The 26,599-nt window shown below is 45.6% G+C and overlaps 1 protein-coding gene, 3 long non-coding RNA genes and 1 pseudogene across 12 annotated transcripts in view; 3 read left to right on the top strand and 2 right to left on the bottom strand.

The window, feature by feature from the left end:
- The first annotated feature begins 1,079 nt into the window (after nt 1–1,079).
- Nucleotides 1,080–26,599, top strand: part of UNK (unk zinc finger) — a 33,580-nt gene continuing 8,060 nt past the window's right edge. For 2 of the 7 annotated variants that reach the window (XM_035720475.2, XM_025468015.3), the window contains exons 1-9: nt 1,085–1,266; nt 19,927–20,136; nt 20,972–21,148; nt 21,279–21,409; nt 21,876–22,011; nt 22,586–22,703; nt 23,676–23,760; nt 25,343–25,485; nt 25,910–26,110. In XM_035720475.2, coding sequence (XP_035576368.1) covers nt 1,163–1,266; nt 19,927–20,136; nt 20,972–21,148; nt 21,279–21,409; nt 21,876–22,011; nt 22,586–22,703; nt 23,676–23,760; nt 25,343–25,485; nt 25,910–26,110 — 1,305 coding nt within the window. In that variant the 5' untranslated portion in view covers nt 1,085–1,162. Of the gene's footprint in view, nt 1,267–19,926; nt 20,137–20,971; nt 21,149–21,278; nt 21,410–21,875; nt 22,012–22,585; nt 22,704–23,675; nt 23,761–25,342; nt 25,486–25,909; nt 26,111–26,599 lie in introns of all 7 variants that reach the window. The other 5 variants (XM_025468016.3, XM_025468017.3, XM_025468011.3 and 2 more) reach the window with 5 other exon arrangements.
- Nucleotides 1,368–7,354, top strand: LOC125755796 (uncharacterized). Of its 2 annotated transcripts, none has more exons than XR_007413133.1 (5): nt 1,368–2,209; nt 4,992–5,246; nt 5,530–5,694; nt 5,819–5,921; nt 6,646–7,354. It is a non-coding gene; the product is annotated as an uncharacterized LOC125755796 (long non-coding RNA). The 2 variants fall into 2 exon arrangements; XR_007413134.1 differs by lacking the exon at nt 1,368–2,209 and adding an exon at nt 2,281–2,793.
- On the top strand, nt 8,244–14,384 carry LOC125755797 (uncharacterized). Of its 2 annotated transcripts, none has more exons than XR_007413136.1 (2): nt 8,244–12,008; nt 13,665–14,384. It is a non-coding gene; the product is annotated as an uncharacterized LOC125755797 (long non-coding RNA). The 2 variants fall into 2 exon arrangements; XR_007413135.1 differs by having other exon boundaries at nt 13,662–14,384.
- On the bottom strand, nt 11,680–11,848 carry LOC112673021 (U4 spliceosomal RNA; annotated as a pseudogene).
- Nucleotides 13,787–26,494, bottom strand: LOC125755798 (uncharacterized). Its single transcript, XR_007413137.1, has 2 exons — nt 26,448–26,494; nt 13,787–16,826 (listed from the first exon to the last, which is right to left on the bottom strand). It is a non-coding gene; the product is annotated as an uncharacterized LOC125755798 (long non-coding RNA).

Raw genomic sequence — 26,599 nt, 5'->3', positions numbered from 1 at the left:
TTCATTATGGAAAACGAAATTCAATGACAAATATCCATATGTTTATGAAGAACTTTGTAAAGCTCACAGGACCAAACGCCTAGATCTCGGAGAGAGTGTGTGTGTGTGTGTGTGTTTGTGTGTGTGTGTGTGTGTGTGTGTGAGGGGGTTGTATAATTGAACCAAAACCACAGAATGAAGCACTTGGCCCCTTTAGTGGGAAGCGGGGTTGGAAAACACAGAAAAGCTGGCGTCCAGAGCAGGCAACTGCGTTGGATTTTAAGTTGCACCCCTTACCCAAACCCATGCTCTGCCTCTCGACGCCGTGCGACGCTTCTCCACACCCCTGCGACTTGCCAGTGTATCTGAGACTATTCTAGACAAAGATTAAGTTCGTCCTTGGCCCCTAACGTGCTGGAAACAAGTCGGTCAGGCCAGGTGTCGAGTTGGGAAGCGGCCCAAGTTGTGGAGCTCTGGGTGTCAGGGCTGGTGAAGGTTATGGGGCGCCTCGGCAAAGACGCGGGAACAGAGTGTTGCCTCGTGTGGCTCTACTTTAGCGAAGATTCCTCGAGCTGACTTCTAGGAGGCGGACACTCCTCCATGCCTCCCCACTTAGCCTGGCCGCAGGCATGGACTGCAGGTGCCCGCAGCACAAAGGCCCAGAGCTAAGAACGGACAATGCAGATTCTGAAGCACTGCTGGGACCCGCATCAGAACTCAACCCAAGGTCTACCAAGTCTGGTGGCGAGATAATTACTGCACTGTTGGTGGTGACATTACACTTGGAATGTTTCACAGAAGTCCTTAGGGCCTCTCTGGTTCTGGGCCTCTTCCACTCCAGAGGCTCCAGTTTCAAGGAAAGCTCCCCTACGAAACTGGAAACTCACTGGTAAGAAGAAGAAACGCGGCGGGACTGCAATCCCCACAAGCCGTGGCGGGACCTCAGCATCCGGGACACCGACTGCAAGGATCCCTGGGTATTGTGGTCCATTCCTTTGGCAGCAACCCTCTGCCGACGGTAAAATTCCAGCCGAACCGAGGACCACAACTCCCAGCAACCCTTGCTGCCGTGCGGGGGGTCTTCACGTTCTCGTGGCGCGGCGCAGGCGCACTCGGTCCTCGGCGCGGACCGCGCAGACTGAATAATAAAAGGGGAGCGGCGAAGAGGCAGGAAGACAGGACCATGTCGAAGGGCCCCGGGCCCGGCGGCTCCGCAGCTTCCTCGGCGCCCCCGGCCGCTACCGCTCAGGTGCTGCAGGCACAGCCCGAGAAACCGCAGCACTACACGTACGTAGAGCCCCCCCCCGCCGCGCGCGCACGCCTGACGTCAGCGGCCAGCGTGAGTCACGCGCGCAGGGAGAGCGCGAGGCGGCCTCTCCCTCCCCCCTTCCTCCTCCGGCCCGGCCCAGACCGGTTCCAACCTGCTGGGGCCGGTCCCAACTGCCTCCCAACTGCCACCAACCCCTGGCCGGGCCGTGGGGCGGGAAAGCCGGGCCCGGCCGCTGAGTGGGGAAGGCGGGAGCGCGAGCGTGCGGAGAGCGCACATCTCCGGCCAGGCCTGTGAGGCCTAACTGTTCCTCAGACCGTGAAAACCACAGTATCAGGCCCTGGCGGGGCGATAAGCGGCCCCGGCGTACAGCCGGGATGAGTGCCTCGGGGGCCTGCCCTCGAGCCGCTGCGAGTGACGAGCGGCGCGAGGTCCTGTCAGGCGCCCCGCGCTCCGCGCCCGGGAGCCCTTTTGTGTCCCCGAAGCCCCGTATGTCGGTGGAGGCCCCCTCTAGCTGGGAACTTGCTGGGACAGCGGACCCGGCCTGAGTCGGGGACCCCGAGGGCGATGGGGTCCGCGGGGGTCCCGTAGACGGAAACGCCCTCCCCGGGACTCCGCGCGCGTCGGAGTGTGGGTCCCCGGCGCCGCCGCCTCGTGTTCTCTGGAGGCGCGTTAAGGGACCACCTAGCGCTGGGGCCCTGCGGGGGGGCGGCAGGCTGCAGAGGCTTGCCCTCCTCCTCAGCAGTGTTGGTCCCCGTCCCGCCCCCGCCCCCCACGCTCTTGGAGCGCCTCCCGTGCGCTTGGGGCTCCCAGGTGCTGTGCGTGTTTAGAAGGAACCCCAGGTGGACCTGAGGCTTGCCACCCGGTGCTGCCGCCCGGTGAGCCGAGAGCAGGAAGCCTCCTCTGGTGGAGTAGAAGGAACTAAAACTAGACAGGAGGAGCTCCCGGTTGTCACTCACCGAAGTAAGCCCCGTTGGGAAGCTGTTCTGGGATTGGGGGACACGGCTTTTAGGAAGCGCATTGGTTTCTTTGTGAGAGTCCCTGCCATTGGTTGAAGGAAGTTGAAGCTTTTTTTCCTGGGCTACAGCCTGACTCGTGTTAACTATTCCTCTTCTATTGTGGCCACTGCTTTGCGGGTCCTTTTCTCACTGAAGGTCTTTCTGCCATCCTTCCCTCGGTTGTGGTGAAATGATCTCACCTCAGAGGATACTGTGAGGAGTCCCGTCAGTTGCACGATGTGGTGAAGCAGCAGTATGGTTTTGATGGGAAAGTCTGCCAACTGCCCGTAATTGGGACTTCTTTATAATCTCTGGTTGCTCAGATCATATTTTTCACAGTGAGATACGTAGAACACTTTGGCTCATGTGTCAGCAACCTCTGTATGTCGTGCTGTCATCGAGTAGACTGTGGAATCTGTATGAGAAGGGTTTTCTTGCCATTTCGAACTGACAGATGAAGCAAGTCGACATCCATGTAAATGTTAACATCTGAGTTTTTGTGCTGTTGATGCTCATTTGTTCAAAATCTGTCTTTCCATTGCTTGTGGGGTAAGTGCAGAGTAATCAGTCTTGGCTCTGGAGGTGGCTTAGTAATCAACAGAAGTAGATGGAATGAATGCCCAAGCTTGATTGGGTGATTGGAGGTTGTAGGTGTTCCCATCTTTTTATTTCCTGTTAAGTGTTCATTTGCGTATATGTTTATGTTTTTATCCAAAAATCAGAGATAGGCATCCGTTATCTTCCTTGGTAGATTTATGGGCATTCAGAAGCTGTGATGTTTTTGGGAAACTTTATTCCCTTGTCATCCCTGCTCTTAGGAACAGGGAGTTTGAAGATACAGATGATGGCACCTGTATACTTAATGGCACTTTTTTTTTTTTTTTTTTTTTTAAGGTGAACCCATTTGTTACCCTTGGGGGTTAGACCACAGGAATATTTTTATTTTGATTTTAATATTTACTTTAAAATTTTGAGCTGGCTAGCATTTTTAAAAATTCTCCCTTCTGAATTTCCAGAATTTGTACCCGTCTGAATATGGCTTTATATTTTGCATTGATCCCATTGTGAAATACAGATCTAGACCCCCCTTTTTTTTAATGTCTGTATTTTTTTACCTGTTAATATTATTTTTTTTACTTTTTAAGACTTGTACATAAATCACACTTTGTGTATTTTGGGGGCCTGATATTATTTGAGATTATGAGATATGCAGTAATCTTTGCCATAATCCAAAAATCTGTTAAAATTGAGTGCCACTCGGGGCACCTGGCTGGCTCAGTCAGAAGAACATCTGACTCTTGATCTTGAGGTTATGAGTTTGAGCCCCACGTATGCTGTAGAGATTACTTAAACAGGAATTTTTAAAATTGGGTGGCACTCATCATAATGGCAGACAATCCACCAAAAACAAATAATTGCCTTTCCATAAGCTTGCCTTCTTGCCCCACAAATAAAGTCCTAGAGTTTGAGCTCTTTTTTTTCTTAAACCAAGAGGATTATTCATAACATAGCTTGAAGGATAACTTTTTTTTCTAAACTCATGAATAATCTTGCTTTAAGAAAAACTTTGAAATAATCCTTTCAGCAAATTGGTGTAGTAGACACTTGTGCTAGACCTGAGGAATCCCAACTGTTTAGAAAATGGCTATATTCAAATTTCCTCTGTTGTTCAGCTCCAAGTATTTGATTAGCATGTAGTAAAATGATAATATGCATGTATCAGTCCTCCTTCAGTACAAGAACCACCTGACATCTTGCTAGGTAATTTGTCCTTTTATTTGACAAAGATGGAAATTAATCCACTTGTAAGTCCATCCACTTATAAGTCCATCTTATATATCGTATTAGAAGAGTTTTAGAAAAACAGACTTAACAGGAAATTTTGGAGTAATTACATTCAAAAATGTATGTACGAATTTAGCCGATTGGACTTTTTACTATATAACAATTATTTTGTTAAAAATATATGGTTGAAAGGTCACCAAAAAAACCTAGTTTCTGCCTCATTATTTTGATCCTATAAGAGGATGTAAGCCTTAAAGACGTCAGATCATTTTTGGATTCCTTCACCTGCAGTTGATTCTCAGACTTCTTAATGCTCTTGAGGTAAAGGAAAATGAATTCCAGTTTAGTGAAGGTTTTTTGGAGTTTTCTGGCCACTGGGTGATTTCTTATGGGTAGACAGAGAATAAATGTTTTATAGCGTCATCTAGCCAAGTGTCATTTTTTAAAATTTAGGTCTGTTCCCTGGGCTTCTCTAAACAGGGATATTGTAGCAATTCTTCCATAGGCAACTATTTGGAGGCAAGTTTGTTAATTTGTACATTGTATAAATGTCATGAACTTTACTTGATTGCATCTGACTGTGTTTTGGAAAATTCAGGAAATGAAACTGTATTTAAGTCATTATTGCAAATTGCAATAAAATTGTAAATACGTTACCAGAGTACAACTTGTTGCACAACAGAAGTCACTGGAAGTGTTGCTAAGCAACCTCAACAAGCATGAGTTAAATTACCAATAAATATTTCTAGATCTTGTTTACTTGTTTATCAAGTAGAACTAATTTCTTACAGCACAAAAATTAAGAGCTCGTGGTCTTCAGTCAAGCCCACAAAATCCCCATTAATAATTAAGTGCCCATGCTAAAGGTAGAGTCAAGCATAGCACCTAGTTGATATTTGCTATGAAAGTAATGATTAAAGTGAAGATTTGCTTAATGGTTAAGTTTTTTTGTTTTAATCCAGCTATGTTAGATACTAAAGAAGGCTTCCCCACAATCCATTTGCATCTGCTTTGACTGGTGGTTTCTATCAACCTACAAAGACTGACTTATTGGTGAGGGCAGCTGGACAACTCTGAGAGCAACTTAGAGAAATCCATCTTGGGCACACTCTATAAAGGAGCTCCTTCTCTGGAAATAGCACCCCAGATAAGTGCACAAAAGCAAGACACCCTCGTGGACCTACTTCCTCCCGCTTTCAACACCCTGATGCCTGAAGGTGAGGTCTCCTTCCTGTGTGTCTTAGAAGCCATGAGCTCACTTAGGTAATGAGAGCCCTGCAGCAGCCTGAGCACTACACATCTGCAGGCTTTCCTGCCAGACCTTTGCTTAAAGGTTATTTTTCTTGTTAGGAGAGGGTCTAGGTCACAAGAATGATAAAAGTTACATTACTTTAAATACTGGACTGGTGTAGGGATTGTTTTCCCAAATGGGGCAATATTTACTTAATGATTAAGTTTTTCATTTTGTTGTTGTTGTTGTTTTTTTTTTTTTTAATCCAGCTATGCTTGATACTAAAGGAGGTTTTCCCACATTTGCATCTTCTATATTTTGAAATTGCAACTATGGAAAGTTATGGCTAATCCTAGTAGATTGTCTTCCCTTCTTTTAACATCTTGGATGAATTTGGGGCACACTAATGTGTTAAGTGAAGATGGATATTGAATGTAAGTTTCTCTGCCATTCTTAGCCAATATAAAAAAATTACATTAGTGTAATTGCTAAAATGTCAAGAATTTGGATTCAGTATCCTTCTGGACAATGTAGCTTTCTTGTTTTCTTACCATATAGATACTGTGTAGATTCACCCCAGCCAGCCATCTTAAAATACCTGCATGGGCCACAGAGATATCTGCGGAGAAAGTATGGGTAAAATCAGTGCATATGATAATAGGTATGGGGTTTCTTTTTGGGGTGATGGAAATGTTCTGGAATTAGATAGTGGTGATAATTCTACAACATGGTGAATATACTAAGAACCACTGAGACGTACACTTTAAAATGGTGAAATTTTTATGTTGTGTAAATTACATCTTGATTATTTTTTTAAAAGCATTAAAAAAATCAGTGTATAACAGTCTATCAGACTCATGTGGCCTTTCAGGGATTGGCAGCATCATTTGGTTATGGGAAAGCCTACAGTTTGTGAAAAGCTCATTGGTGCCGCTTTTCTAGCCTTCTCAATGGCTTGGTCCCTGTGTATCCATTCTAGGTGAATTCCCCCATGTTCTAGGTCTGTGGAGATGCTTTTGAGATAAGAACTGAATACTCAGCAAGTTTGAGATTCCCTAGTTGTTGGTAGTTGTACTTCAAAGAGTCTCTGAATTGACAGCCATTATAAGGAACAAGCACATTTTTTCCCAGTGCCTTTGTAAAATTGAATTGAGCTTCCTAGGGTGGGTGGGGGATAGAGGGTTGCTGTTCTGCTGAAATGTAATGAATCCCATTCTCAGTTATTTTATGGTGGTTTTAATGTTCACATTGGCATTTCTTTAAGGACAGGCCATGTGTTTTAGGCATTTTAAATTATATCAATGGCTATAATATTTTAGTACAAGTAATCACAAATTTATTTCTCTATACAATCCCTCAACTTTCACCCCTTTTTTCTTTGCCAGTGTGTAGAATTTGACAGCAGTATCAAGAGCTGATGAGGAAGAGAAGATGGAAAGGAGTCTAGCGACTTAAAAATCTCATAGCGTTCTCTGTGAGGTGACCTTTTTCCTGTTGGGGGCTCAACTTATTTAGGAGATAAAGAAGATATTCAGGCCTGTGATAGTGTCATTATGTCATATCTGAGCTTATTGAAATGTTTCATCCCTTATATAACAGTTTGCTTTTTGTGTTAAGTCGACTCATTTGTTTCCTACTAGTATTTGAAACACATGTGGCCACAGTAAGTCTTGACAAATTGACTTCTTAGGAGGAGGGGAACGGCCCATGTACCCACTTTCCTGTGAAATTTTAGCCTTGTCACAAAACTACCCCCATTGAGGAGAGGTAGTTATGTTTAGGAAAGAAGAGGTTGGGAAAAACCTTTGGCCTGGTGTTTTGAGACTTAACAGTTTAAATATAGTTTTTATATGTAAGTTTTTATTAATTCTGGTAAGAACATTATATTTTTGACATTTACTGCTTAGAGGTGCCAAGTATTTGGTAGCCCACCACATTAGGATTTGTGTAAATCAATCTATCCATACATAACATAAATTAGAAGCCCATACTTGTATTTTTTATTTTAAAAAACTCCAAAACTTAAATTTTATAATTGAACTAAGAGTATTTCATAATGAATATTAAATTTTCAGTAAAGCATGTTAAAGTTAACATTTCTGTTTTTTGTTTTTAGTAACTCATTTTGTGGTTAATTATGGCCTGTTAAAAACTCCCTGACATATCTTGAACAGCTTTTAGAGAGTCACTTATGCTTATTTGCTATTCCTCTTGTTTTTCTTTTTAGCTCAATTAAGAAAAGCATAGTTAACAGTCAGCATGATGTTTAAGAGTACTGACTCCAGGGCCAGACTGATTGAGTTTGAAGCCCAGCTCTGCCACTTACTAGCTGTGGGACCTTAGGCAAGTGACTTTACTCTTTGTATGTCAGTTTCCTCAGGATACCCATGGTACCTGCCCTGTGGAGTTGTTATGAGGTCTAAATGAGTTAGTATCTGTAAAGTGCTTAAAATAGTGCATGGTATTTAGTACAGTGTAAGTACCACTCTTACCAATGTCTGAATAAGGCCCACTTACTGCTTTCAGTTTCATTGCTTCCCTCCTTCAACAGCTTTAACCAGATGCCTTCCTTAGGTACATCTGTCCTAAAGCAGATTCTTCAGTTCCAAGGCACATGTGGGTCAGTGTTGTCTGCAGAGAGCATATTCCTCTCCTCCGTATCCATTCAAATTTTACTTCAGTTGCCATTCTTCTAGTAGTCTCTGTCAGACTACCTGTATCTTACGTGATGGATTTGTGTTCTAAACGGAACAGATCTGCTTTTATGGGGCCAAAGACTCTGTTTTACAGAAAACCATGTACAAAGTAACACATCAGTTCAAACTTACATACTAAAACATTCCTCAAATTGTTTTTTTTTTTTTTTCCAAGCCAGCTGTTTATAGGAAAACTGAATCAAGTCAAGGTGTTACCTAATTTAGGGAAGAATGAACCAGGGTTTTCAGTGCTTGTCACATATATTCTCCACAATTGTGATGTGAGTGAACCTTCCGTGAATTTTTTTCTCCTGTTTAACTAGTTCCAGAATTCCTAGGGCAAGGGTGTGATCCTGGAAAAAAGGAAGCAGGGGGACATGTAGGACTAGCTGCCAATATTGTATCATTGGCTCTTGTTAATTCTCCTGGCTGGGATGGAGTCAGACCTTGCCCAGTAAAGAGTGGGCTCCAATCATTTACCCATCAGGGCTCCTCGACCTGAAAGCATTTGCTCTCATAAGTGCTTGTAGGACTTAGACACTGTGAGTTCCTATGTATGTTTCTGTGTGTTAGAACAGTTTTATTGAATCCAGGAGGTTCATACTGGCTGTAAAATCCTACTGTATGTGCTCTGGCTAAAAATCAGTTATAGAGGGATCCCTGGGTGGCGCAGCAGTTTGGCGCCTGCCTTTGGCCCAGGGCGCGATCCTGGAGACGCGGGATCGAGTCCCACGTCGGGCTCCCGGTGCATGGAGCCTGCTTCTCCCTCTGCCTGTGTCTCTGCCTCTCTCTCTCTCTCTGTGACTATCATAAATAAATAAAAATTAAAAAAAAAATCAGTTATAGAATCAAAGTCTGCCTAAAATGTTCAGACACACTCAAATGCATTAGACACTTTATTTAATGCATAGTACTGAATACTGAATAATACTATGAATAATACTATCTGAGCTTGCTTTTTTGCCAGAGAGAATGTCATAGTCAGGATCAATTGAAATTTGAGAACCAAATCTCTATAGGTCTATGGTGCTTTTTCAGAATTGTTCAAATATTTGCTAACAAATTTTAGCTTTATTTGGTCTTGTTTTTTATTTATTTATTTATTTATTTATCTATTTATTTATTGTTGTTGTTTTTAGAAGACATTTTCTGTAAATAAAAATTTTAAGAGGGAGTAGATTGCTTTAGTAGCTCAGTCAGTTGAGTGTCGGACTCTTGGTTTCAGCTCAGGTTGTGATCTCAGGATCATGAGATCAAGCCCAGCATTGAGTCTGCTTTTTCTAGTTTGCATGAGTCTCTCTCTCCCTCCCCCTCTACTCCTCTCCCTCCTCTCTTTTTCTCAAATAAATAAAATCTTAAAAGCCATTTTCTAGTAACTCTCACTAATGTGGTTACTGTTACACAGTTGTATGGTTTCTGGGTTATGTTTGGTATCAAAATAGAATGTGTATTTATATCCTTATATAAAATCTAGAACTAATAATTTGTGTTTTTTTTTTTTTTTTTTTTTTATTTATGATAGTCACATAGAGAGAGAGAGAGAGAGAGAGAAAGAGAGAGGCGCAGAAACATAGGCAGAGGAAGAAGCAGACTCCATGCATCAGGAGCCCGATATGGGATTCGATCCCGGGTCTCCAGGATCGCGCCCTGGGCCAAAGGCAGGCGCTAAACCACTGCGCCACCCAGGGATCCCTAGAACTAATAATTTGTATTAGCTCTTCAAAAATTAGGGAAGATTTTCAGCAAATTGTAAGAAGTATATATATATATTTAAAGTATATATATATATATATATTTTTAAGAGTTTATTCATGAGAGAGAGGCAGAGACACAGATAGAGGGAGAAGCAGGCTTCACCCAGGGAGCCTGATGTGGGACTCGATCCCAGGACTCCAGGATCATGCCCTGGGCAAAAGGCTGGCGCTAAACTGCTGAGCTACATAGGGATCCCCTTAAAAATGATTTTGAAAAGCCATAATCTATGATTTCTGTGGCTCAGTTTTTTTCTAGGAGTTATATAAGGGTAGGTTAAATATATGTATATATATATTTTAAGATTTATTTATTTATTCGTGAGAGACATAGAGAGAGGCAGAGAGAGAAGCAGGCTCCATGCAGGGAGCCCGATGTGGGACTCGATCCTGGGACTCCAGGATCAGTGCCAGCTGAAGGCAGGCACTCAACTGCTGAGCTGCCCAGGCATCCCATGTATGGGTAGGTTACTTTATTTTATTTTTTTTAAGATTTTATTTATTTATTCATGAGAGACACAGAGACAGGCAGGGACAGGCAGAGGGAGGAAAAGCAGGCCCCGCGCAGGGACTCTGGGATCATGTCCTGAGCTGAAGTCAGGCACTCAACTGCTGAGCCACTCAGGTGTCCCAGCATGACTCTTGATCTTGGAGTCCTGAGATCAAGCCCCACATTAGGAATAGAGCTTACTTTATTTTTTTTTTAAGATTTTATTTATTTATTCATAGAGACAGAGAGAGAGAGGCAGAGACACAGGCAGAGGGAGAAGCAGGCTCCATGCAGAGAGCCTGACGTGGGACTCGATCCAGGGTCTCCAGGATCATGCCCTGGGCTGCAGGCCTGCAGGCGGTGCTAAACCACTGTGCCACCAGGGCTGCCCTAGAGCTTACTTTAAAAAAAAAAAAAAAAAAAAAAAAAAAGGAAGAACAAGACTTTTTTTTTTTTTTTTTAATTTTAATTTTGTATTCTGTTTCCATGGTAAAGCTTATACATTGCTTGAAAAAGATGAAATTCAGTTTTTATGAGACTAGCTGTAATAAAGATGAATATTTGTGACTTATTAGAGATGGAGACCTATCACATTTTCCTTGTGCAGCTTGTGAACAGTGATTTGACTGGCCAAGAGAAGCAGCAGACTCCCTAGAAGCAGGTGCTTCCTTGCGGCCTTCCAGGGTCATGATCTCTGTGTTGGGGGGTGAGAGGGTATCTGAGTTTCTTCAGTTGGCTCAGTCTCTTGCCTATTGTCCCCTTTTGTTGGGCTCACATGTTGCTGTTCACTTTGTGTATTGGGATTCATCACATCTTTAACAAATCTGGTGTTTCAGCACCATCTCTTCTCTTGTTTTTCCAGAGGCCGTCACTGTATTGCTTATTTGCCTGTTTACTCTAACCATTCTGCATATGTGTCCAAATGAGGTTTTACAAATCATAAACTGGATGACATTCTAATAGTTATGAACTTTAAAAAAATATTTACCACAGTTCACTTAACTTTAAAGGAACTCTTTTGGCTTATTAACATCTTTAATTTTGCATCAGTATAGATTCCCTGTCAAATTGTCATTAATATTGTGGATTTCTTTCCCAATAAAAATTTTTTAACTCTAAAAGTAATCACAATTTAATAAAGAGAAGTCTAGATAACCTCTAAAATCAATCAGATTAAAAAAATAATAAAATCAAACATATTGGATGTATTTTCTCTTACAGTTTTTTCCCCCTCCCCATTTATAGTCTGGTGACATGCATCCAAGATTTTTCTTGATAAATCCTTAGTTTGTACTCAGTTTTTGCCAAATAGTCATCATAATACACCTTAGTTTTTGGAAGAAACAGAAAAAGGAATTTAATACATTTCTAGCAATCTGTATACATCCCCAGGAATGATAGAGCAAGCCTGGTTGTTTTTCTAGTCTGTGTGTGAGTCTGATCTCAAAATTAGTGTTCAGGGTGAGGAACAAGGCTGGGCAGACATTATGGGGAAGATAGCTAGAGAAGTTACTGGATTATTAATTGCCAGGAGAAGCATGTAAATCAGAGATTGGAATTGTTTCTCTGTTTTGCTGGATTAGTTTTCAATTAGCAATAATCTCACCTCGGATAAACCTCATTGGCTACGATACTGCCACTGCGCAAAGCTGTTTTGCTGGATTAGTATATAGCTGCTATGGACCGGATTTGTACCACTTGTGACGCTTTATGTCTTTGCTTTTTCTTGTACAGACCTATTTTGAATACCTGCTGTGAGCCTGTTCTTGCAGAGGTACAGAAATGTGTAGAGATGGCTACATACAAAGCAGGTGAAATCAACTGCAGTCGGGACTCTCTGGGCTGTATTTATACCTTGTAGTGGAAACATGGAAGGAGGGGGATTAACACCAGTGGGCTGGGTTGGGGAATCCTCATGCAGAGAAGCCAAAAGGGTAAAAAAAAAAAAAAAAAAAGCCAAAGGGTGATCTAGACACCAGGAGCAATATGATCAAAAGTGTAGAGATGTGAGGGGAGGATTATGGTATGTTGTGGAATACCAGCTTTTCAGAGCAAAATGCAGCCTGCCTGCCTTTGTATGGCCTGTAAGCTAAGAATGGCTTTTACCTTTCTTTTTTTTTTGCTTTTACATTTTTATTAGTTGAAAAAGAATCAGTAATATTTGATGACACATGAAAATTATATGAAATTCACATTTCAGCATCTATAAATAAAACTTTAATGGACCCCTTTCCCCGTTGGTTTACATATTTTCTGTAGCTGTTTTTGCACTGTAACTGTAGGATTCTGTCGTTGTGACAGAGACCATATGTGGCATTCTCCTCACTTGGCATTGCTGTTCAATGTACTACAAATGGCAAGGACACCGTACAACTTGATGGTGTTTCCAGTGCTGTGTGTGTCAGCACATCATGTTTTATTTATTCTTTATTATCAGTGCCTACTGATCATGTCAGAACAAGTGAGGAAGAGAAAAATGGACTTAGAATGTCATGTTTTTAGGGCACAGTAGAGTGTGCATTCTTTTGTTATCAAATTAGTTGGCAAAGCTATCCTTAGTAAGAGCTGTGCTGAGAGGACCCATCGACATTATCAGACTAAATAGTTGCCACGATAGTCCCAACACATAGGAAGGGAAGTCTTAAAGGGACTGTTTCATCACACACAGCAGAATTTCTTCACAAAAAGGAAAATGAGGCTACTACTAGAGTAGGTTTCCCAAGTGGCTCATCAATTAGCTGAACAAGGAAAGCTTTTTACTGATACAATGCTGAAGAAATGTGTCGAGAGCAAACAAACGTGTTTAAAAGTGTTAGCCTTTTGGCAAGAACAACTTCTCAAAATGTAGAAGTCCTTGGGAGGAATAGCAGTAGTCAAAACACTAGGCAGATGAATTCATGTGGTTTTCCTTGGCTCTTGATGAGTCAACAGATGCCACTGTTACTGTTGGTTTCTTCACAGAATCAATCCCTCGTTTGAAGTGACTGAAGAATTAGCATTAACGAATAGTCTACTTAAAATAATGACAGCTGAGAATGTTTTCAAAAACGTTTAAGAAAAGATCAGTACAGGGGATCCCTGGGTGGCGCAGCGGTTTGGCGCCTGCCTTTGGCCCAGGGCGCGATCCTGGAGACCTGGGATCGAATCCCACATCGGGCTCCCAGTGCATGGAGCCTGCTTCTCCCTCTGCCTGTGTCTCTGCCTCTCTCTCTCTCTGTGACTATGATAAATAAATAAATAAGTAAAAAAAAAAAAAAATTTAAAAAAAAGAAAAAGAAAAGATCAGTACAAAAAAAAAAAAGAAAAGATCAGTACAACCTGAAGTGTGATCTGCTAATATCTGTTACAGGTGATGGTGGTAAGAATATATATGGAGCAGAAAAAATTTAACTGGACAAATTTATAAAGCTTGTGAAAATGTAAGGTGTTTAAAGCCTGTGGTTATTCATTATATCCTTCCTCAGCAGGTACTTTGCAGAAAAATATTTGAATCTATCATGTTACTGAACTGTTAGAATCAGCACTGAACTTCACTCCCTCTTGTGGACTTCACGATGATAATCAATTCCAAGAATTTTTGTTAGAGAAGCTGAATATTCTAGCATGCCCTAGTACATAATAATTTGACAACTTACCAGTGATAAAGTTTTCTTGTAATTTTCTGAGTTTAGGACTGATGTTGAAATTTTTCTGAACGAGAAGAATCGTCATTCTCAACCACTATTACTGAATGCTGAATAGCTTTGGAAATTGGCCTTTGCTGCAGGCTTGATAAAGTTTCTTAATGACTTTAGCCTAAAATTACAAGGCAAACAGCTTCTTTGCAAACCTTAAATTGTAGTAAAGTCATTTTGACAACTGATGTTTGAATCATAAGTCATGTCAAGCTATCTTATGTACTTCGTTTTGTACTGTCAAAAGTTAAAGACAAAATCTCCATTCCTACACAAAGTTACTGTGGATATGATCTCTAAATACAAACTATGGTTCTAGCAGTGATACTGCTGTTTGATGTGAATGGAAAAGAAATTTCCTTATTTCAAAATCCATTTGTGGAACTAAGGAGTTTACACCAAACCTTTGATTGGAAGTGATTAAAAGGCAACTATCAAGACTCTAATAGAATTGTATAAATGTCTTCTAAGAGAAGAATGTGTTCAATTAAAATCATGCTTGTGGAATGATAACAGTATTTGGCGCAATACCTATCTATGTGAAAAGATGTTTTCAGAGATGAAATATGTAAAATCTTATTACAGAATCTGCATATTAACAGGTGAACATTTGTAACCAATTTGATGAAAGGGACCTTTGCAAATGTGATCCCACCCCCTAAATCTGATCTAATCTATTAGTAGAACCTCTACAAAAAATGTAGCTAATTACCAGATTTTGAATTTCATCAATTGAAAAATGTGGAAGTTTGTTTTCTCTCTTGTTATATAAGTACATATTCTCAATTTGGCCTCTTGGCCCTGAAAGTCTAAAATACTTATTGACTGGTCCTTTACAGGAAGTCTGGTTGTTGTGGGAGGGAGCAGGTTAGTGACAACAGGGCAGGTAGAGTCAGAGTAGAGGCAGTGGGGGTCTAGATGTGGATTAGAACACCAGCTCTCTTTTCCCCATTGCCTCTAAACTTACATAGTTCTTCTGTCACCTCTGATACTTTTCTGTTTATTGAGTTTTGTTTAAATTCTCCTCACACTTCTCCCTGGAAGAGAGTGAAACACCCAAACTGATAGGTCTATTAAGTGAGACAACTTGGAATAGGATTTAAAGTTTAGCTGGAAATTGAACTGGTAGCAGTTTAGCACGTGATTTAACACCTCCTTTGGGGTGATGTAAATTACTGAATTTATTGTTAATCTCTTATATACTCTCACAATTAGTGGGGCAGCTAATTTAATTTAGATTTCCAATAGCTTGCTTTTTGCTGTTACTTAGGATTTTAGAAAATATTTGGGCATCTGGGTGGTTAAGTGTCTGCCTTCGGCTCAAGTCACAAGCCTGGGGTCCTGGGATCAAGCCCCACAGCCTGCTTCTCCCTTTGCTGTTCCCCACTGTGCTCTCTCTTTCTCGAATAAATTCTTTAAAAAAATTGGAAAATAAAAATAATCCAGTAAATGTTGAAAGTATCATTTGATTTTTTAAAAAATGGTTGCATATATTTGATTCTAAGGTTTTAGAGAAAAGTATTAACAGTTGTGTAAGTGGCTTAGCAACATGATACATTATATCTGTGTAAAAATACCGAGAAAATTTACCAGAAGGCTAACATTATTAGTGATGGGATTAAGAGTAATTTTGCCCTTTTCTCCATTTTCCAAAATTTTTACAAGTGGGATTGTGACTTTTATAATAATCTTTTACATTTATAAATAAACCATTGCTAGGATAATTAATGTGATGTCCTGAAAAGGAGTGAAAGGTAGCTTTGATTTAAGCTTAGCAGTGGGCCAGACATGGAGGCACTGCTTAGTTAAAGGTGAAGCTCTGAGCAGTTGTGTGTCCCTCTAGGTTTTGTCATCCTTTTATAGGTTGAAGGCGTGGCTTTCTTTGACAGAGCTTTTATCTAGGGCTTGTGTGGTTTCTGGACTCATTCTGGCCATAGTAGCTCACTGAGGCCTCACAGTTTGAAACTTGTATGTTACTGGGTTTTACCCTTGAGTGCAGGTATTCCTGGGAGGTGAGAGTGTGAAGAACTTAGCTGTGTGGCCCTTGTGCCCTCCCAGAGCTTTGAGGGGGGAGTGAACAATTGGTGTGTCTTCCCTCCTTGGTTAGATCCCAAGACTTCTTGGGTTTCCTGAGAGTTTGGTTGAATTAAAGAGTGAGTTTCAACCTATTTAATTTCATAGATCTTGTACTTTCAAAGCCTTAAGATGAAGAGAGGGGATCCCTGGGTGGCTCAGCGGTTTAGTGCCTGCCTTTGGCCCAGAGCACCATCCTGGAGTCCCGGGATCGAGTCCCACATCAGGCTCCCTGCATGGGGCCTGCTTCTCCCTCTGCCTGTGTCTCTGCCTCTCTCTCTCTGTGCATCTGTCATGAATAAATAAATAAAATCTTAAAAAAAAAAAAAAAGATGAAGAGATGGATTGGAGCTTAACAGTGACAGTTGTGTATTTCCACTGAAAATGTTTTATTTCAATTCATGAAAAAAGAAAAGTGATTTCTAAGTGGTTTTCTCCTTGCCTCCTGGGCACTGCATTGCCTTTTAGCATAGGGTCAAAATTGGAGAGGGAAAATGGAACATTCTGAACAAACATTTTGGTTCCAGGGAACAGATGGTACAGTTCCATTCATGACTTTAGCAAAAGGTTAGAAATTTCTCTCCTCTGATTGTAGTTGATTGAAAGTGGGCTCTCTGTGTAAATTTGGTCACTCAGCCCCTTCTCTTATGAGGCTTTTCTGCAGGACACTCTGCCCTATCTCCTAAGTTACAGGTTTCCAATAGTGTAGTACTTTTCACAAGGGAATAGGGATTAGGCTTTCACCTCTCAATGCTCTGCCTGCTGGTGGCATCATCAAGCTGTTGGTATTGCTTTGTGGGTTTGCCTTTTCTGTGACTTCATTTCTTATATTCATTCAGCAAACTGTACTTGATTTTTGCTTGCTGTCAAGGATTATATAATCTAGTAGAGAAAGTAGAGGAAAATGTACAGATTATTAACATGCATTGCAGGGTAGTAAAGGCTATAAAAATATCTAGAGAATGTGCTGGCAAAACTTAGATTACAACTTTTAGCTGGGGACAAGGCCAGAACGGGGAGGGTAGGTGGAAGTCAAGGAAGGCAACATGGAGGTGATGGCATTAGATTTATTACCATTGAATTCCGCCTTGAAAGATTTCTACAGGTAAGGAAGGGGACATAAAGAGATGGAAGTTAAAGATCTATTTGCAAGACACCAAGGACTCCGGTTTTAGTAGCTGGAATGGAAATTAATCAAGGGAAATAAAGCTGGAAGAAATCTATTGGGCCAGATGTATAGGGCCTGGCTTCATGCCAGGCTGAAGAATTGTTTATCTGGAGCTACTGGGGGAAGCTAAAGACTTTTAAGAAAGTGAGAATTAAATTTGGGCTTAAGGAAGAATAATTGAGTGCTGTTAGGATAAGTTGGACAGGGGAAAGGCTTGAAGCAAAGAGACTGGTTTATTAAAAGATACCAAGTCCCTGGCCTACAACTTAAAATGAGATAATTTGTTGCCTTGTGTCTGTCTTTTGTGGCATTCCTGCCAGCCAGAGCCCTTCTGGAGCCCTGGTATTTGCGTGTGGCACTGGGGACATGGCTGCCCCAAGCCAGCAGGCCAAGAGGATAGACTATGCCCAAAGTCAGGGTGACCGTGTCTTAGAGCTCTTCTTCCTCTGGCTGCCTCCTGGTTTTTCACTGAGGCACTGATACCAAGCAGACAGGTACCACTCAGGGTTGGCAGATTTAGCAAACAAAAATGGTGCCAGTTAGATTGGGATTTCAAATAATTGGATACATTTTTATTATCGTTATGCCCCATGAAATATTGGTTTATCCGAAATTCCAATTTAACTAGGTGTCTGTCCCATGTTTAATCTGACAATCCTAACCACTCTTTCTCAGCTCCTGGCCCTGGATTCTGCTTCTTCCTCTCCCATATTCTACCTCTTACTTCCTAGTTAATCTCCTAGTGAGTATGGAGTATGGATAGAGTATGCACTGCCCAGGAGGGATCAGCCTAGTAGTTGGGAGGATAGGTGTCCCAACTCAGTGCCAGGGTTTGGGACATGTGTGCAACATGAGGTACAGCTTTCTGTCTAACCAGACAGGAAGAAAGACTTGCTATTCTGGTGCCAAAAGGGACAGGAGAACATCAGGCCCTCGGGAGACTTCCAGGTTTCTCTCCAGTGTCTCAGAATGTACCTGGGACTCAGTCCCTGAAATTTGGCTCCTCCTGCACCTCACCTTATCCTCATTTCCCCTTTCTAATTCCTTTCCGCCCCACTCATATCCCACAAAGGTACTTGGAGCTCTTGGACGCAGACACACTCTTTCAAAGCTCATACTTAGTCCTTTGCCTAAAAACATCCTTCCCACATTCTTCACTCACCAGCACCTCCCCGTTTCCCTTCCTCTGTCCCAGCCTGGGCCCCCTGCTCTGGGTTCCCAAGGAACTCTCAGCAAACCTCCCTTGTACCTTTTCCACACTTGGTTGATTATGCCTATTATTTCTATGTTTCTCCCATGAAAATATGGACTTCCAAGGGCAAGGACCTGCTTCATTAGGGTCCTCAGTGCCTACTACCACCACGCCTTCACCTAGAAGATGCTCAAATATGTGCTGAATGAACAGCAGATTCTGTTCGGAAGTTTATTGCCCCTTAAACCCTTACTTGTGTTCCTCAGGGAGCACCCAGCTCCAGCTTCCTCTGGCCCATTAAGTACACCTGGATACTTCTCTACACTTCAAGGTGGAGAGGCTTCTTCAGCACTTTTTTATTAGCGTTAAAGAAAACCTGTCTGGAAAGTCTTAGCCCTCAATCTACCTATCCCTATACCTTCCATATGCTCAGACTAATAAGGCCTCAAGTATCCTGGCATAAGCCGGATCTTCTCACCTTTGTCCCATGCCTTCTAGCTTCAGGTGCTGCTCCAAGCCGGGACAGTTACTTCAGGTCAGGTGGTAGTTCCCTCCCTGTCCCCTTCTGTACACAATCTTCTGTGACTTCTAGAACCATCCTCATTCCTGGTATCAAATATCCTCTGTCAAGCCATTTTTCCCTGCATTGTTAGGGCTTAAGGGAATGAGTAAAGAATGCTGCCTGCCTGTCCCCACTGTGCAGGGGCTCCCAAGTCTAGGATACCCTCCACCTGGATACATAGAGTGAGCAAAAACACGGATGGTGTGTTCTGTAAGGGGGTAAGTGGGTCTTGGGCCCTCCACTGGGTGGTGCATGGGAGAGTGCTGTGTTGGGGTGTCTTGGATATTAAATGCAGAGGAGAGGGACGAAGGTTGGGAGGAGGCCAAAAGCACAGTGCCCCCAAATCCCCAGGTTAGCCAAAACATAAACAGCCCCAGCTTTTGCAGGTATGCAGTTGCAGGTACGCAGAGACTGCTGGGGGCAGGCAAGGCTGGGAAGGAGAGTCTCTTCAGATGCTTCTGTAAAAGGAGCTCCTTTCTAAGAAAGGCACTAACCTGTGTAGTGCTAGGAAGTGTTTCTGAGAGGAGGTAAGCAGACAACGATATTCTGATTGAGTAGAGGAACACCTTGTGACTTGGGCTTTCAGTTCCAAAGCAGTAGCCTCCCTAGCCCTCAGCCTGGAGCCCCAACCCTGCTTCTGGGACAGGTGAGACCCCTAGGGATTGGCAGGCAAACCTGGGCAGCAGAGGACCCTACAGGGAGCTTGGGAGAGGCTCCTCATGCTCTTGTTTGCAGCCCTTTGTCTGCAATCAGTGGTTTGGTGTGGGAAACCACACGGGCTCAGAGAACTAAGCCACTGGTTAAGCCCTCCAACGGCTGCCACGGCAGACAGCTGACTGCTGTGGTCTGTGGTTCCTGCTCTTCAGGCTGGCTTGGGATCTGGGTACTAGGAAGGGTCTGGACGCTAAGGTCTATCCTTAGCTCTGGGCCTCTTCTGTCCTAATGGAACTGGCACCCCAGAGTAGGGCCCTCAGAAGACTTGGTGGCTAACTTCTTGTTGAGAAGCAAAGGGCTTAAGTCTCTGCTCCTGGCCCACCCTACGTGGGGGCTCTCCCTGCAGGTACCTGAAGGAATTCCGCACGGAGCAGTGCCCCCTCTTTGTACAACACAAATGCACTCAGCACCGGCCCTACACCTGCTTCCACTGGCACTTCGTGAACCAGCGACGTCGCCGGTCCATCCGCCGTCGGGACGGCACCTTCAACTACAGCCCTGACGTCTACTGCACCAAGTACGACGAGGCCACAGGCCTCTGCCCGGAGGGCGACGAGTGAGTGCCCTGCCCCTCAGTCTACCCTCAGAGGAGCCTCCTATCTTCTGGGTCAGATGCTCTCAGAATAGGCTGGGTAGATTCTAACAAGCTAGCTAAAAGCTACTTTCAGGGGCGACTGCTACAGCCTGGCCTGCTTTCCTGTGGCCTGGACTTGGGCTCAGACCCCACCATCCTTGAGAGTTGGGGCGGGGGGCTTCTTTACCCACTTTTGGGAAACTCTACACAGGATTTTCTTCTAAATAGAAAAGAAAAGGCAAACCTGGGGACATCATTGGGAGGGAGCATTTGTTGACCCTGCTTGTTTGAACTGTGCAGAGGTGGTAATGGGAAACCCTGCTAGAGGCCTGTGGGTATAGCTCACTGAGCCATCCCTGCATGTGCACTTCTCCCAGACGTCCAAGACTTGTCATCCCCACCGCCCCAGCCTGATAAATAAAGCCCTGCGGCATGAGGGGGTACCCATGCTTTGAGCAGGCCCTTGCTCTGTGGACCTCTGCGGATCCAGGCAGCACTTGCTCTCTCAGAAGTGTGCCGCCTCTGGAGCTTCAAGTCAGCCCAGGGCCCTGGCCAGGTAGCCTTTGAGAGGCCTTGCTGAGCAGGCTGAAGTAGGAATCCTGGCCCCTGTTGGGCCCCCATCCAGCCACAGCATCCGACAGATGGTGGGAGGGTGATTTTGTTCCCACAGCAGGGCCCTTCGCTGCTGGCCTTAGCGCACTATCCACGCACTGTCCCAGTCCTGGAGAAAGCCTTCAATGGGGAGGGCAGGGTAGGGGCTGATTGCCCAGGCTACAGGAGCAAGGTGAGTGACCCCTCCCTCACCCCAATGTTTCAGGTGCCCATTCCTGCACAGGACCACAGGGGACACTGAGCGCAGGTACCACCTGCGCTACTACAAAACTGGAATCTGTATCCATGAGACAGACTCAAAAGGCAACTGCACCAAAAACGGCCTGCACTGCGCTTTTGCCCACGGGCCCCATGACCTCCGTTCCCCTGTCTACGACATCAGGTGGGCTGATGGCTGTGGGCCAGGTGGGGGCCTGGCTGCTGACACAGTGACTGCCATAGATGGGGTGCAGGGGCTGGTACTCTGCTTCTCACCTCATGCCCTGGCCCCACTTTCTGTCCTATCCTCTCAGAGAGCTCCAGGCGATGGAGGCCTTGCAGAACGGCCAGACCACAGTAGAGGGCAGCATAGAGGGCCAGACGGCTGGGGCTGCGAGCCACGCCATGATAGAAAAAATCCTCAGTGAGGAGCCACGGTGGCAAGGTAAAGGTGGCCCCACAAATGGCTATGCTTCCTCCTGCTAGCTGTGTCCTCTCTCCACTCCTGCCCATAGCTACCCTAAGGATTTGGCTCAACACCACCTACTGCATTCTCTAGCCAGAGCCACCACTTCTTCATCCCAGCTTTCTTCCAACCACAGCCCTTTCGTCTGGGGGCACTTCTGGCGAGTTTCCCCAGACACATCTGCTCTGATCAGTCCAGGTGCTCCCCAACTTCCTCAGGGGGCTTTCCCACAAGCGTACTTAGGTATGTTTATATACACCTGTGCTTGACCCTCCTGAGTTGCCCTGTGTTACCCTGTGAGCCCAGTGAGGGACAGTGTTTTGATTATCTTGGGTCTCAGTCTTGGTGTTGGCACGTGAGGAGGTGGCCTGAGCTCCTGGACTCCTTCCTAAGTGGCTTCTTCTGCCCCACCTTCCTGACCCTTGCCTCTGACCCCTCTGTGTAGAGACCGCTTATGTGCTGGGGAACTATAAGACGGAGCCATGCAAGAAGCCCCCGAGGTTGTGCCGCCAGGGCTATGCCTGTCCCTACTACCACAACAGCAAGGACCGGCGGCGGAGCCCCCGGAAACACAAATACAGGTCCTTTGGCCCAGGCAGGCCAGTCATGGGAGGGAGGGGTGGCAAGGAATCATCATGGTGGGGGCTGCTTCTAGTGTGCTCGCAGGGGGGCAGGGAAGCCAGCCCTGGGGATTATAGGGTTGTAGGGCCCAGGTACAAAGGGAGGGGATGGTCAGGATAGCTGCATGACGGGGAGTCCTCTGGGATTCTCCCCTGGCATGAAATAAGGATCTTGGGTCAGATGATTTCTAAGGCCCCTCCAGTTCTGATCCTCAGGGGTGACTGCTGGGGCAAGCCATTGTATGGGAAGTATGGTTTGGCTGTCGTGGGGCTGCAAAGTGCTTGGTGTGAGGACCTGGTGGAAGGGGACAAAATGTGTCCTTGCTGATACAGCCACGCTGCTCCACAGAAGCAGAGTCTAGCTTCTGGCCCCAGTAAGGCTCTCGCTCTGCAGCTCATCTTTTCTCTTTGTGAGCCTGGCCCTGTGAAGCAGGGAGACCAAAGAGGGCCCTGTACAGGCACCTAGTTGGCATTCCCCAGTTCCTACTCTCTCCCTCTCCTATATCCCTCTGACCCCATCATGTAATTGGACCAGGTCATCTCCGTGTCCCAACGTAAAACATGGGGATGAGTGGGGAGACCCTGGCAAGTGTGAGAACGGAGATGCCTGCCAGTACTGTCACACCCGCACGGAGCAGCAGTTCCACCCAGAGGTGGGTGTTGGAGCAGGGGCTGGGGCCCTAGGAGTTCTGTGGGTGGCTTAACATGCCCTTTTTGGGAAGCAAGGAAGAAGGAAAGGAAGGCCTGGGCAGATGTGGGCAGAACTGACACTGACACCGTTCTGGAAGAGGCCCCCACCCAGGCAGTGCCTAAAGGAGCCCTGTACCCTAATTTGGTCACTTGCCTGGTTCTGAGCCCATAGTCACTGAGCAGCCCCCTGCTCCTAATTTTGTATCTCCCTGGCCTCCTGACAGGGAAGATATGGACTGGACATAGTGACCTGGCCATTCTGGGCTTTGTACTACTCATGGTGCTTACAATCCAGTGACCTCAGGATTTAAAAAATAAGAGAGCCCTTTTTTTGTGTTTCAGATCAGAGTTGATGGTACCTGCAACCTCTCTATTGTATTTTCCCAGCCCACTGGCCCCATGCTGTAGCCTTGGGCCACGTCAGTGTTCTAAGATCTGGTATAGGGTATAAAGAGACACATGCTGTCCTGGCCTAAGGGACCATGGAGGCTAGGACATCATGAGATAGACATATGGATAGAGGTCACCTTATGTGGGTTACAGATAGCAGGATGGAAAGTTAGACATAGATCCCAACCCAGGGTGCCCCCTGGTGGGTGGGTGCTGCCTGTGATCTTGACTTTCTTAATGCCCAAAGGGGCATTTAGAGGTCATAGCCCTGGACAAGACCCTGAGTGGAGAAACAGCATCGAAAAGATCCCTTGTGAGGGCCAAAGAAGGACTGGTTGAATCTGTGACTCCAGAAGGGAGGGTGTCCTTGGCATGGGGGTGGCCCTATCTGCTTCAGGAGTTTGAGTAAGAAGTGAATACAGAGAGACTTAAGGAAATGATGTGGAATTAGGAGGAGAAAAGAGTTACTAAACTAATCCTTCCATGTTGAAGGCCTGCCTGTCCCTCTCTGCCTAAGCTTGACCTGCCTCTGTTCTGCCCTCCAGATCTATAAATCCACCAAGTGCAACGACATGCAGCAGTCAGGCAGCTGTCCCCGAGGACCTTTCTGCGCCTTCGCCCACGTAGAACGTATGCTGTTTCCATTGCCCTATCCACCCTCCTCCCCTCACCCTCTGCTCAGGCTCAGTCAGAGGAGTGACCTCTCATTTGCCAGCCAGCAGCGGGCTCTGTCCTCACTGGAAGTTCCAGTCCCCCTCTGCATCTACCCCCTGGAACTGGCCTCAAAGCCCTGGAGCTTCCAGGGTCCTGAGACAGAGAGCAGGACCGGGCCCCTAGTCAGGCACTCACAGGCCCAGACAGGGTGAGGCACCCTCCCAGAGCCAAGTAGGCAGATCTCAGCAGCCACACCATGCTACATCCATGACCGACATCACTAATAGAACACGGCGCTCCATCCTGCTGAGAGCAGAGCTGTTCCATGAAAATGTACTGCAGCCCTCCTTATGTCTTTTTTTTTTTTAAAGATTGTATCTATTTATTCATGAGAGAGAAAGAGGCAGAGACACAGGCAGAGAAGCAGGCTCTATGCAGGGAGCTCAACGTGGCACTAGATCCCGGGTCTCTAGGATCACGCCCTGGGCCGAAGGTGGTGCTAAACCGCTGAGCCACCCAGGATGCCCTCCTTATGTCATTTTAGACTTTATAGTAACCATGTTAAAAAAAGGCTAAATTTTTACAGTATATTTTTAGTTAATCCAGTATAAAATATCGTTTCAAAAATAGTATAAAAATCAATATTTTACTTTTTTATCCCCCCAGACTAAGTCTTTGAAATTTGTTGTACACTTGAATTAGGTACAGCATGTTTCAGTTCCAACCAGCCCCTCATAGCTGCACGTGGCTCATAGCTGCTGTGTCAGACAGCGTGGCTGTCAGTGCTTCCACTGCACTCCAGACCACCACTGCCCAACTCAGAGATGGGGATCGAGTTAAAACCTGTGGCCACCACAAGCCACTGCTCTGATTGTCCTTCACCTCTTTTCAGGGCCAGGCCTTACCTCTGAGATTAGAGTGAAAAGTACACTGAGGGGGATCCCTGGGTGGCGCAGCGGTTTAGCGCCTGCCTTTGGCCCAGGGCGCGATCCTGGAGACCCGGGATCGAATCCCACATCGGGCTCCTGGTGCATGGATCCTGCTTTTCCCTCTGCCTACGTCTCTGCTTCTCTCTCTCTCTCTCTGTGTGACTATCATAAATAAATAAAAATTAAAAAAAAAAAATACACTGAGGGCCCTTAGAGTGGGGAGTGTATTCTTGGCACAGAGGTCATCCCCAGCCAGGGGCAGCTGGACCACATGGAGGGGTAATTAATGGCTCAGGCTTTGGAGTAGTTCAGATCCCAGGTCTCCTGTTTCCTAGCTCCAACACCTAGGGAGACTAACCTTATCTCTCTGAGCCCCAGTTTCCTTACCAGTAGAATGTAGACTACAATATTTTGTATCTTCTAGTCATTGTGAAGATTCACAGTTAATACAAATTGCCTGGCATAAAGTAAGTGCACAGTATGTAATATTAACAGAAGGAAGGTAGGAGCCTTCCCTTTGTGCAGGGGGGGGCGGGTGCATGCTCTCCTTAGAAAAAGACCCAGATGTGTTTTTGGAGGGATAGAGCTGACACAGGAGCCTGCTGACACCCTGACCCTGTCTCTTGCAGAGCCACCCCTCAGTGACGATCTACAGCCTTCCTCAACCGTGTCGAGCCCCACTCAGCCGGGTCCTGTCTTGTACATGCCATCTGCTGCCGGAGACTCGGTGCCCGTGAGCCCTTCCAGCCCGCATGCCCCTGACCTCAGCACTGTACGTGGCCGTCCAGGGAGTGGGTGGGCTCCAGCTAGCCAGGAGTTCAGCGCTTGCCTCTGAGGCCCCCAGTTCCCTCACAGCCAGTGCTTGGGCCCTCATATTTTGCTTCAGGCCAAAGGGTTCTGCCCTTTCTGCCTCCGGGTGTTTCTGTCAAAATCTGCTTGGGGCGGGTTGGGGAGTAAACCCAGAGCCTGCGTTGGTCAGCCTGGGTACAGCTGGTAGAAGGGACACGAGCCTTCTGCCACACATCCCCCGGTCATTTCCTCATGAGGTTTGGGGTCTCTGCATGGTAGTTGCTGCCCATTGGCAGATGAAAATAGAACTGAGCCCTGTTGAGGACTTTTCCTGAGGAAGGGATGGAGGATGGGTTGTGCCGCAGCCCACATTTTGCACACCAAGCTACTCCCTTTCTTTTCTGCAGCTCCTCTGTAGAAACAGCAATCTAGGAAGCCCATCTAATCTCTGCGGCTCCCCCCCGGGCTCCATCAGGAAGCCCCCAAACCTGGAAGGCATTGTCTTCCCTGGGGAGTCTGGCCTCGCCCCTGGCAGCTATAAGAAGGCTCCTGGCTTTGAGAGGGAAGACCAGGTGGGAGCTGAGTACCTGAAAAATTTTAAATGCCAGGTAAGGGCTGCAAGGGGAACCTCAGTGAGGTTAGCCTTCTCCTTGCATGGGACAGGAGGAGCCCTGGAGGGCAGTCTTGCCCCAGCTTTGGGGAGGGAACATGATTGGGAGCTAGGAAGCCCCTGGTCATAGCCTCTTCGACACTAAGCAGAGTGAGTGAGGCTATCCGGATTTTACAAATGAAGACAGGAAGGTTAGCATGGCCAGGCACCTCACCCTGTCACAGAGACTATCTCAGTTTTATGACCCCATAGCCAGTCTTTTCCCTGCCCTATGCTGCCTTGATGGAGTGGCAGGGCCTTGGGGAGCAGGACAGAGAATCTCTAATTGTACTTACCTGAGGCTTGGAGTCCCCAGCGGGGAGAGAACGGCTCACTTGGTTCCTAGGGTAGGTAAAGGAGTAGGGGTGGAGAGTGAGTCCAGTGTGTGTGTTTGGAGGGGAATTGTGGGACACATGCCTTCAGCCTCAGTGGGCCATGGCAGGTGGAT

The sequence above is a fragment of the Canis lupus genome, chromosome 9 (genome assembly GCF_003254725.2).
Source record: "Canis lupus dingo isolate Sandy chromosome 9, ASM325472v2, whole genome shotgun sequence".
In the NCBI taxonomy this organism is placed as follows: Eukaryota; Metazoa; Chordata; class Mammalia; order Carnivora; family Canidae; genus Canis; species Canis lupus.
Note: the sequence above shows the minus strand (reverse complement) of the source record. Positions and strands in the feature narration are given on the sequence as shown.